Here is a 12,941-nt window from a genome sequence, read left to right as displayed (position 1 = left end):
GTTTTGAAAAGATTAAACGTTATATAAATAATAAATTATTTACGTAGGAGATAAATTAAAAATTGTCTATAATCGTTTCCTTTTATTTATGCAATTTACAATAAAATAATCAATATGATTGGAGTTGAAATTCCATTGTATTTTTTCTATACAATTCACTTTAATATGATCAATTTTCAGATGAATAATTTTAATATTGTAAAACTTCAATTAGTAAATTAGTAATTCAACTATAATATAAGAAATTAGTATAATACAAAAATAATACAGAATACAAAATGAATAAAGAATATTAAATGAGTAAAAAGCTAAGAGAAAAACAAATTATAGCATCATTAGCAAAAGTAGATAATAAATCTAACGAATGAATTATACTTGTGCCAAAAGAACAAAACTTTCAACAAAAATTTTCATAGTTGTGCGTATTTCTTGCATCGCCTATCTCCGTTACACACGCTTTTTGCATATGAATTGTAATTGCTCGTGCAATTCTCAAATTTGTGTATGAATGTAATGCAGTACGCGTGACGTTTAGATTGTTTATGGGAAAAGGAATCAGTTTACAAATGAATTCAACTATACGATTCATTGACACTTATTGATTTTATATTCAAATAGAATGTTGGGTTTGAAAATTCATCGGACAGTCAAAGGTTTTTTCTATATTTATATTCTAGAATTGGAAATAATGGAACATTAAGCTTTAAATTCAGGTCCTCCGTTCGATCAAAGTTCACTTCAACATTAACTTACCTTGAGGTAGGGTAGATAAATATTGTGAATTATATAGTTTATTGTATTAATTTGATAATTAATAATGGACTAATCAATTATCAACTAATATTATTAGAAACTTTAACGTTGTATATTTTTTATAGTATATACTGGATTGTTAACGCATTCGATAATATATATTTAACAATTACTTATGAATATTATATTTATGTGTCTCTCTCTCTCTCTCTCTCTCTCTCTCTCTCTCTATGCAAATATATTTACATATATTACAAAAAGAGAAAAAAAAATGAAAAATAAAAAACAAGAAAAAAGGTACGTTTAAAAAATTTTCATATTAATATACAGGAATGATGTTTTAATTTATAATTAATTAATGTTTTTGCGTAGTAACATGAATGCTCTGGATAATCTAAATTAATAATCTATTTTTATTAACTATTATTAATATTTCATTGCTCAACGAAATTCATTAATTATTCATCCATTATAATTTTGATTAGTAAGCAATTAATATTTGATAATATGTCGAGTGCTTGACTCAAAAGTGAGAAAGAAAAAAAACAAAGATATTAGATATTAGATAAAATAGGCAAATGAAATTTAAAGGTTGACAGTGTGTCAGTGTTGTTAAAAATGTTTAGTTATAGACAATGTTAGAAAGATTGGTAGGTTACGAGTAACAATTATCAATATTAATTGTATACTGAAACACGAGAAATTATAAACAATTTTAAGATAGAAAATGTAGAGAGTGTAATTGAGTAAGGAATATTTAAGAGACGGAAAAAAGATGGAGAGAAACATTTTCATCGAGTAGATGAATAAGAGTGGTGGTATAATGAGCTACATGAAGAAAAAGAATAACACGATTATATGAGGAAACAAATAATTATATAAGAAATTAATTGTCGGAAAGGTATGTTTAATGAGTTCACTATAACAAAAGGGCCTAGATAAAGATGGACGAAAGAACCTATCACTGTTCGATAAATATGTATCCGGAAGTAAAACTAACAGAATTGCAGTCAAGAGTATTGGCAGTAATAAAATAAATACGTTCAGTTATGTCAATTGACGGTATATCACTATTATGGAACAAGCATGGAAAAACGATGACGATACTTGGAGATTTGAAAAAAAAAATATATGGCTGTTTGAAAAATTTTTGGCAAAAAATAAACAAAAAAATGGATATAGCATAAATATAAAGATACAGATAAATATGTAAGATAGAGAGACAGAAAAAATAATTATAGTAGTGCAAAGTGCCTGTAATGCTGAAGAAAGAATTTTTAAGAAAAAAAAAAATATATATATATATATATATATAATGAGAGAGAGAGAGAGAGAGAGAGAGAGAGAGAGAGAAAGGTATAAAATATATACAAAATTATCAGAGAGCGTAAAATTATTTGATGAAGACGCATGGAAAAGAAAAGAAAAGAAAAGAAAATGAAAGTTCAAATCGTATAAGAACGATATATGTAAAATGAATATCGTTGCTGTATTTAACTGTATAAAATAAATTACATACAAATAAAAGAGAGCAAAATAGGAAAGTAAAAGCTTTTAGAAAGGTAATAAAATGTGAGAAAAGAGAAGAGAATCAATAAAATTTTAGTCAAAGCATATAAGAAGAATGAAGAAAAGGATAGAATAGAAGACGTTAAAGACAGGAGGGGGAGATGGCGAAGTTCTTAAACAAGAGATTACAAGAATGAAGCAATAGAATGGAAAAAAGAGAATAGAATGAATGTATAATGGAATCGATAATAAATATGCTATGAAATATACCGAAGGATAAAAAAGATAAGAAGAAAGAGAAAAAGAAAGAACGGACCTCTAAATATAATTAAATATTCAGGATACTACTTTTTGAAGAAGAAAAACCGAAATATGTAAACTAAAGGATGAAAGGCAAATACAGACGACCGATAGTATGATATAAATATGGGGATGAATAAGGAAAAATGAATACCAAACAGAGGGAGAGCAAAATAAGTAATAGAATGTGTGATAAAGAAAAAGAGAGGACGAAGTATATTATTGGGAGGATGATAAAAGAAAAAAAAAATGAAAATAAATGAGAAGTTAAAATATATATTTAAAGCAGAAGGATAAGGCCCAAAAGTTATTAGAAATATCGAAAGAATAAGAGAGGAAAGAATGATCAAGAAGGAACGAAAAGAAAAAACTTAAGTGAAAGTAGTGAAAGATAATATTATAGGTGATAAATTAATTTAATTTAGTATTGTAATACTTATGCGAATGGAGTATATAAGTATTTTTTAAAAATAAAAATTATTGTTTCTATAAGAATTATTGAGTAAGAAATTTCATTTTTACAACCTATGAATTAGAATTTAATGATTGTGATTAAAGTGTAATAATATGAACTACAATAACAATAATTATTGAAGAGATTATAATGTTTATTATATATTACAGACAGAATGAATGAATAGGGATGGAGAAATGGAGAACAGAATGAATCAATTGGGACTTATGAAAGTAAAGTAAGAAATAATAAGAATGCTGAAATAAAAAGAAATATATAAATAAAAAATTAAAAAAATACAATATACATATTGATGACGTAATAATATTCAGTTTGGATTTTTTTTCGGTCGGGAAATTAAGTAAATAAAGAATCTTTCAATGAATAGCATAGACTTTTTAATAATTGAACAGCTTTCGATTTGTTCAGAGTTCATTGTATTAAGAGATAATTATATACTAGATTATAATTTATTGTTTTCACTATATTTTTGATTCTGGTTTGGTAGTGATTTTTATAGACAGCCAAGTGTTTAGAAATAATGGGGATTCGCGTTGACGTAGAGCATGAAAATTTTAAAACATTCACGAGACAGAGTACGCTTACAGTTTGTTGAGTATTATTTGAGAAATAAAACGTTCTAAATTAAATGTGTAAAAGACATAATGAAAATTATATAATAATATGAAATATATTATCAATGCACGATTACATATTATGATTTTTTACAATAAAAATTGGCTATTAATTTACGTCGATGGTATTTTGATGGTATTTTAAAAAATCTAATGTACACGGCACCACCACAAACAACAATAACGACAACGAATAATAAATAATAAACATAAATTTAATATTTTTATTAGATTTTAAATTTAAATAAAGATTAATTAACAATTATAAGACCCATGCATTTCGTGACTTAAGAATGAATGATTTTAATAAACTTTATCTAATACTTAATAATATTTTATTTTCTACAATTGCATTTGTAAGATTTAATAGTAATAGAGATTTTTATAAAAATCTTAATAAGAGACATGATACATTAAAGGAAAAGAAAAATATTAGAAATCAGGCAATTTAATATTGAATTTATTAATTATCTAGAATAATTTTTCCAATCAAAATATCACCTATCTTTGTAAGGAACGAACTTTAATTTGTAAAAATTAAAGCTATTTACATCGAATATTTAAAATAATCATTGAATTGAATATCTCGATGAAAATACTTAATTAAATCTTTGAATCTTTTATTGGAAATATATGTACGTATGTATGAATTACGTCTGCGTCTGTGCAAAAGTCTCATATGCCATACGTCAAGCATGCAAAGTGTCGTAGGAAAAAACCTTTCATCGTTATAAATATTTTAAATTGCGTTGAATGTCGCAACGATTGAAGTAATTTTGTCATCCATTAAAGTGAAATAAGTCGCTATTGTTGGCAAAATACAACAGCCGATCGACCGTCGCTTTAAAGATAAAAAATGGGACTTTGGATTTGCGTTAGCCAAAGTGCTTTCGAATTAGAACTTGTCGCTATTTATCATTGGGTTAGTGAAACGATGCGCCGGCATTGTTACGGGAGAGATGCGGCGCTCATTTACAAAATTCTAATCACTCGCCCCGTGATTCGAGACAGCGTGACCAGTTAATCTTATCCTCTTTCTGGATGATGACTCATGAGGAAAAAATGCGTTCGCCGTTGCAGGTGACCGATGCAGTCTGCAAGTGGCTTACGAGCACGAGCTCGAGCGCTTCCCTGCAACGCTTACTGTGGGGCCCTTCGGCGGTGTCCGGGATCGGGACTTCTTCTGCATCCAGTGCCTCGACGGCACTCTCCTCTTCTACGAGCAGGAGGTCTACGTCTTCGGCCGTTCGCTCAAGAATCGCCTCCTTCCCGAGCCAATCATCTACGTCCCGCGCAACGACGTTTTCGTGACCCTGGGCTCCGACTGGATCCTCCAGTGCTACAGGTGCGTCCGGGACGTGGTACGCCACGAGCTCCCATTATTGTCCTACGCTTTTATGGATTAATACGTTGACTTACCTATTATTGATGCTTAATCTAGGCTTAATCTATGCCTGCTTAATGTAGACTCCTGGACCGATCCGATTACACCTCGCGCGCTCCTCTCGTCTACGTTACGAATACATTTCTTTATCCCCAGGATAACGGCGACGTAACTTTATTGCACTTAATGGAGACGCATCTTGCAAATGAATGTGGCATTTGTATTATAAAGATAAGGATGGTTTTTCGATTTTTCAACTAACAACGACAACAACTAAGGCTTGACCACGCTGATTACGTCATTCACGCACGCGCACGCACACGCGCACGTTAAAGAAAATTATTAAGTTGTCTCCAATGGAAATGTGCTTTTTAAAGTTTGATCTTATGCTCACCTCATGATGTAATATTACTATTGACATTGTCCACTACTCTCACCCATATTTCTTAAATTCGAACATCGTTTTTCATTTTCTATCGATGCGAAGTTCTCCTTCCAATTCCAATAAATACAATAAATCTCTAACAAAATCTCTAACGGAAAATTAAAAAACGCATAAAAAGTGTACTAACCATTTTAGTTGTTAGCGGAATATCTTTAAATCACTATGATAATTAAGCGATATCCCATGGCTTTAAGGAAAGTCGCATATTACCTATTAAATCTATAACAGTGGCGGCTTAGTTTTTATAAACTTTTTTTTTTTTTTTTTTTTTTTTTTTTTTTTTTTTTTTTTTTTTTTAATGCTCATCTATTATAACGTAACGTCGAGATTGCGAGTCACGGTGATGGCGGACGCGATATTTATGCACGCGAGCACTTCAAATATTTGTACTATTCTCGAGATTTCTTAAGACTCTTAAGACACCTTGACGTAATTAATTCTCCTCGCATCGATAATTAATATTATGCTAAACTGCGCTTTCGAGTAGTCCGACTGGAGCCATCGCTTCCTCGGCTTTTTTTCTCTCGCAAAACTAATAGACTCAAATTGCCTGCGGCTTTTCCACGCTCATCGACAAGAGGAACTGCAAAAATCAATTTAAAATGCCTTCGAGGACTTTGTCTTTCTAGTTTGACACAATAATCTGCTTATCCGTTAATTTTGCCTTTTCTTCTTCTAATAATACATCCAATGGATGCTTCAATTTTCAATTGTTTGAAAGCTGAGAAAATGTCTCATTCGTTATATTTCAATGAAATCGAAATTAACTTTAAATCTCGTTGACGTAGATATCTCACACGATAGGAATTTTAAACCAAAAAAAAAAAAAAAAAAAAAAAAATCCACATGAGATCTAGAATTTCGCTATCTCATTAATAAATCTCTCTATACCTTTCTTCTTTTTTTTTTTTTTTTCATTTGTCCATGAAAGACAAAAGCACAAGCACGAAGACAGATATGTCATTACGATCAGAATATTCAATGAAATTAACAAAAATATGAATAATTGGAGTAAAGTAGTAAAGTTGATTTGCGTATTAATGTGGATTTCATCGAATATTGTTATTTTATCGGACCTTCCATGAATTATCTAGATACCAAAATATGGCGGAGAGCAATAAGGAAACAAAAGACGGGGACGATAAAAAGTGTATAATCCCAGATTGGAGTTACAACATCGGTGAGCCGATAATTGACATCAATGCTGTTGTCCTGACCAGTTTCGAAGTAGGAATAACTGTCCTGGGCGAAAGGACGCTTTACTGTCTCGGCGATTCCTGCACTTCAATCAAATTCGCCAAAAGACTCGAGTACAACGCACTTTGCTTCTTTACTTACGTTATAGGTAATTTTATTTTTTTTTTTTTATCAATCCTTACTGATAAAATCTTATATTACATTATACATATTATAATATTTATTGTCATAGATATTATTGTTAGAGCAGCAGAACTTTACTATACAATCGCCGACTATTCAATATATTATCTCTCTCTCTCTCTCTCTCTCTCTCTCTCTCTCTCTCTCTCTCTCGAAATTAAAGGGTTTTTATCTATTGTATACGTTTAAAAATTAAACAAATATACGAAAACGCTATTTACCCGACCGATAAAGTTACATGCCCAGACTATTATATATATTTTCTCTCTCTCTCTCTCTCTCTCTCTCTCTCTCTCTCTCTCTCTCTCTCTCTCTCTCTCGAAATTAAAGGGTTTTTATCTATTGTATACGTTTAAAAATTAAACAAATATACGAAAACGCTATTTACCCGACCGATAAAGTTACAAGTAATTATTCGCAATTCTCACTCTTCAAGATAAAAAGTTAACTTTCATTAATTCGATAAATAAGCTTAGTTTCTTATGAATTTTCGCGGGAACGATATAAATTTTATATTAAGCCTTACTTTCAAGATTTGTATATTAAGAATCATATAGAAGAATTGTGATTTCTAATATTTTAATAGCATAGTTGAAAAAGTTTTTTTTTTATCGATCTTTCTTTATTCTTCTTCTTCTTCTTCTTCTTCTTTTTTTTTTTTTTTTTTTTTTTTTTTTTTTTTTTTTTTTTTTTTTTTTTTTTTTTTTTTTTTTTTAATAAAAGTCAATAAAAAATATTAAAAATTTGTCTTGTACGATTAATTTGCGTTTAATCAGTGTAAGAGTAGGTAAATGAAAAATATCGAAAACTGTCTTGAGACGGCATGTGATATAAATATTTATTTTTAATATTCGAGTTTGCTCTGTCAACTTGTATAGCCGTTACGCCATGACACTTTTTATTCTCCGTGTAAGCAATATCTCTACTGAAAAATAAGAAGAGAGAAAAGTAATGAGATAATTCAATAGCTTTATGTTTAAAAACATTTACTTTAAATATTAATTACAGGCTTTTTTATTTTCATATTGATATTTATTTCCATTGTTTTGTGAAAGATGCTTCGACGGCAATGTAATATTAAGCGTTTGAACGTTGGTCTTTCGAATAATAATTTATATCGTTATATTGTGATAAAGAGCTGCCATATATATTTTTTTTAATTTTTCCTGATTTACTGATTTATCGTTAAAAATATTATTTAAACTTCTAAATACATAATGATTATGAATAAATTCCTTTCAACAACCTTAACATCTAGTTTAATTTACATAATATTGTTGTATTGTCATACGTAGGATAATATCTGGGAGGACAATGTGGGGATGCTCTGGGATTTCTGGCATTTTTAATTTAGGATCTTAATTCAGGATGAATATTGTGATATTGATTAGGAGGAAAGATAGGCAAAGGAAATACTGATAGACTAGGCTCGACAAGTATTTAGTATTTAAAGTCAGTGCCAAGTATCCTGTTGCATATACAACGGTAAAACCGCATAAAGTGATACATAAATACTCTACCTGCAAACGCATGCACATACCTAAAGGTACGAATGTGCTTTGGGATCATTATAATCGTAAATCACCGTTGATTTCAGAGCCTGACGGTAAGCTGATGGTGATCGTGATCGCCGATACGAATACGTTGATGATTTACGAAGGTACGACCCTCAAGTGGTCGGCGCAACTACCTTTTGCTCCCGTAGCCGTGGCCAGGGCGAATCTGCAGGTAAGTTTGGCCCCTTTCATTCGTCGAATGGGTGTGTACATTTCGTGGGCGCGAGGAGCGGTAAAGAGGGGCCAAGAGGAGCCGTGAGCCGCAAGTGGCTGGGATTGTGGGAGGGAGAGAGGGACAGATACCGACTGACAGATATTAGATATTTTAGGGTAGCTTCTCATGGAGTAGTGGTAGATTCTTAAGAGCGTAATAGAGTCAAATCTTTATGAATGGAATATGGAAATTGGGAATAGGTGAAGCGAGCAAAAGAGGCAGAGGGAAGCGATTTTATCTTCGAGGATTTATCCTCGCATTTTTCCTTCACCTTTCCGTTCCTCTTTGCTTCTTATGGGTTTTCGGTTGATGAAACTATCTCTTTGGAATTCTGGCGTTACAGAAATTTCGTTAAAATAAATAATGTGAGTCAGTTAACGTAGTTTGGGAGTTATTTCATCGTTGGCTAATCAGTAGTGGAATGCTCGATTCGTAAGGGCTTTCAAGTCCTATTGATCCTTTAAGGAACAAAAGAATATTTTGCTACTACAATGGCATTCTATAAATCACTTCAATAACCTCTCGTCAATTATTAAACCATTTGTTTTTAAACTGCGCGCGTTAAAAAATATGTTAGTTTTACGATTTGTGTATTAAAGGCTTTGTAACGAGTGCACAAGAATAATCCATTATGCGTAAATGATCGATCGATCGATCTTGTGAATGCTAATTCATATTCTATTATAATTGATGATAATGAGAATAATTCAATTGTAATATATAATTTAAAAATTTTTCATTTTTATCGAATACATAATTTTTTTTTTGTTTTTTTTTTTTTGTTTTTTTGTTTGTTTTTGTTTTAATAAAGTCCACGACATTTTGAAAAGGCAAAATAAATCTTTAAGCGTTAAACATTTTTTACTGGACTGGATGTCCTTTTCAGTCGAATAAAGACTTTGTGTAGCGCGATAGAATAGATTTGCGTGTGCCCATAACATAAATAGTTCCGAATCTGATAAAATACGATAAAATATTTCATTAATATTCAACTAATTAGGGAGGGAGGTCAGGTGAGGCAAAGTGAAAAAATTCATGCTCGCCATGATTTTCCTAATACTTTTATGATTTGGGCGTCCGTTGAAGCCGACCTTCGTCGAGTATCGGGAAATGCGGCCGGCGACCTTCGCCGCTATCTCTGTTTCTCTTCCGCATCATCGGAGTCATTCCCGGTTTTCGGGACATCGTTGTCACTGATGTCCCGCTTCTTGTTATCTTCACGCACAGGCACAAGTGAGACGCGCGTGTTGAGATTTTACACGAGACGATGACACTGCTCGTGGAGCAGAGGATATGATTTCCGAGAAGAATGGCGCTCGTCGATCGGATTCCGAGGGATTTTTTTTCTTTTTCTTTCTTTCTTTCTTTCTTTTTTTTTTTTGTTTTTTTTTTGTTTTTTTTTGTTTTTTTTTTTGTTTTAATGATAACTGCTCTTCGCGCTATTCTTACTCATTTAAGTTAATCGCGATGCTAGACATCGCGAGTCTTCTATTATCATTTTCTCCCCTCTCCATTCGCTTCACATTACCAACGAGTTTTTCTTCTTCTTTTTTAATTATTGACTTATTTTAGTATAAGTATATCGTGCGCTTTTGTTTCGCTGGAACACCGTACATGTTTAATCCACAAAAAGCTTAAAATAAAATCTATCTTTAAATATTAATAATACACCCAATAGCCTGGGATTGCAATATAATTATGATGATAATTATGCTTATAATTAATAATTGCAGATTAATAATTGTAAGCACGGAAATGATTATTTTCAACGGCTTACGTTGCATTTATATTTAAATTGCAGATAATTTGTAAGAACAGTATTCGAGGGTTTCGTCGTTTGAAATTAAATATGATGGTGATAGGAGGGAGCCGAAAGGAAAAAAAGAAAGTAAATGAATATCCGATGTTTAGATGAGTCGACAAATTCAAGACCAATGGTCATGAAAATAATTTTATTTTTAGCCGTAAGAAGCGCAATTCGCAAATGTGAAATTATCCTGTAAAAATATCTCATGCACGTTGGTCATTTAAATTCGTAATATAATAATTGAAGGTCGACTAACGTTACCCTTAAATTTCCACCTGAATGTCGAATTAGAAAGATTAGTCGTGTACGCGCAGTCTGGGCGTCTCGATTGGCCCTCGTAGAAACGCCGAATAATGAAGAAACTAAGCCATAAGCAAGTGAGTACCGAGGGATTAGCGATAGGCGAGTAAGAGCGAAGTAAGCCGTGCATAAATGGCAGCGCAATGTTTCTCATTCGAAGAATCTGGAAGGGACGATCGTCATCCTCTCGGAGAAGGGTCGCTTGGAAGTCTGCTATCTCGGATCGGAGCCCTCGCTTTACGTCGCGCCGCCAATTCACCAAAGGGGATTCGATTACGTTGCTGCCGAGAAGGAGCTGATCGAGCTAAGGCGGCTCAGGAAGAAGTCGTCGTCATCAGGTAGGGATGATCCACCGCTTGTCGACTCAATCCTATTCGCGAGTATCGCGTTCGATGCCGCGTCTTGTGCTTTCCTTGCCAGCGGCTCGAGCATGCCCGGCAATAATTACGAGACTTTCTCGGTTGCGCCTCTGCTTGTCTATTTAAATTGTCAACACTGTCGTTTATGTCGAGCTGCATTGGCTTATTATCTTACCCTATTCCATTGCCTGTCAAGCATCTCACTTATATCGCGCTATTAATAATTTAATTATCTCATTAATACGCTTAGTTGAATGATGTATCGAATGATGCGATGTATCATCGATTAACCAAGTGATTTTAATATTCACGTCCTGACGCAACTAATGCCATTAATAATCGCATTAGCGAACTCTGGTCTTGCACTACTGTTTTATGAGGTTGACTCGACATAAGCTCAAAGTGAAAGAATTGGAATGCCAGTCCGTTGTTATAAAATTCATAACTCCTAGAATCGTAATCTAATCGGAAATTTACGTTATACTTACCAACTGATCATCGCCACTCGCAGTCTCGCTTTAATTATTCGCGGCTGTTTCATCATCTTAATTCGAAGCTATCATTTTACCTTTAAATACATCATCGTTACATTCCGAAGCGTTAATTTATAATTATTATTTACATACATTATTCATCATTATGAGCTCGTAAGCACTTTTTTTTTCGACCGTTTTTTTTTTTTTTTTTTTTTTTTTTTTTTTGGTCAATTTTAATTAATGAAAATTGTGCGCTGACTGATAAAAACCGCTATCGATAATTGGACTAATTACAATTAATCGATCGATCAATTATTTTTATGAATTTTCACGCACGCAGGTAATGAAAAGATTATGTTAGGTAATTTTTGATTTATTGTAAGTCGATGGGAGAAATATTTTGATAAAGTAATCGTATACCTAATGTAGATGTAGCTCGAGGCCAGTATTTATCCGAGCCATTCGGGCTTTCATCGATAAAATAAACATGCTCAAGGTGCAGGTGAGACAAAGGGGGCATATCATTATAATAATTTAGTTTTAATTACCGGCATATTTCAAAGAAATTGTAGCACCTTAGCAATTTTTCTTGACACGATCAAAATCATAGGCATAGATATTTCTCTTTTGCAATAGCAACTGTTGACGACGAGTCACGACAAACGCATTATCCCATTGGCATTCAACGCTTTCTTTCTTTCTTTCTCTATTATTATCATCATCGTCATCGTCATCGTCATCGTCATCGTCAACGTCATCGTCATCCTCATCGTCATCCTCACCGTCATCGTCATCGTTATTATTATTATTATTATTATTATTATTATTATTATTATTATTATCAATTTTGCCAGATCCTCTAGTGAAGAATGAAATGACAGAATCCGAACTTACGATCAATGCCATCGTTTCCCCGGAGCTTTTACCAGTTTCACGTAAGGCAAGTAGCGAAGATAAAGAAGGTAAACCACAAGCGTCTACGTGCAAAATCGACATAGAATTAACATCGTATACGAGCCTGCAAGACCTCGAAATTGTCGTGGACGTATCAAAGCCACTGGTCGCCTCCAAAGATTTTCTTCATCTTCCCAATCTTTGTAAGATCTTTGTAAGACACGCTTTAACCCTTAGCGCTTAACGCGCAATTGGTTAGAATATTGCCGATAATTCATAATGTCAATCATAATTAGAGCTTTAATGAGCTTTCGCGTATAGAGCAGCAGGAAGTAAATGCTCCGATGCTCTGCTGCAGGTGAGAAGTACACGATGGAGACGCTGATACAGCTAGAAGGCGAACTCCTGCCAATATCGTCGGAGGTGACGATAACGGTGTCGTATGCCAAGGAGGACGGCGACCTGCGCGTCGTCC

The 12,941-nt window shown here is 32.8% G+C and overlaps 1 protein-coding gene across 1 annotated transcript in view; it reads left to right on the top strand.

Annotated features, from left to right (window-relative positions):
• LOC105364909 (Bardet-Biedl syndrome 9) overlaps positions 1–12,941 on the top strand; it is a 34,802-nt gene that overhangs the window by 6,513 nt on the left and 15,348 nt on the right. The window contains exons 3-8 of the mRNA XM_011502940.1: positions 4,732–4,996; positions 6,575–6,825; positions 8,458–8,588; positions 10,898–11,075; positions 12,427–12,669; positions 12,825–12,941. The exon at positions 12,825–12,941 is cut by the window's right edge and continues 111 nt beyond it. Coding sequence (XP_011501242.1) covers positions 4,732–4,996; positions 6,575–6,825; positions 8,458–8,588; positions 10,898–11,075; positions 12,427–12,669; positions 12,825–12,941 — 1,185 coding nt within the window. The remainder of the gene's footprint in view (positions 1–4,731; positions 4,997–6,574; positions 6,826–8,457; positions 8,589–10,897; positions 11,076–12,426; positions 12,670–12,824) is intronic.

Source organism: Ceratosolen solmsi, unplaced genomic scaffold (assembly GCF_000503995.2).
Source record: "Ceratosolen solmsi marchali unplaced genomic scaffold, CerSol_1.0 scaffold61, whole genome shotgun sequence".
Taxonomy (NCBI): Eukaryota; Metazoa; Arthropoda; class Insecta; order Hymenoptera; family Agaonidae; genus Ceratosolen; species Ceratosolen solmsi.
The sequence above is the reverse complement of the archived record's forward strand: the minus strand, read 5'-3'. Positions and strand labels throughout refer to the sequence as shown.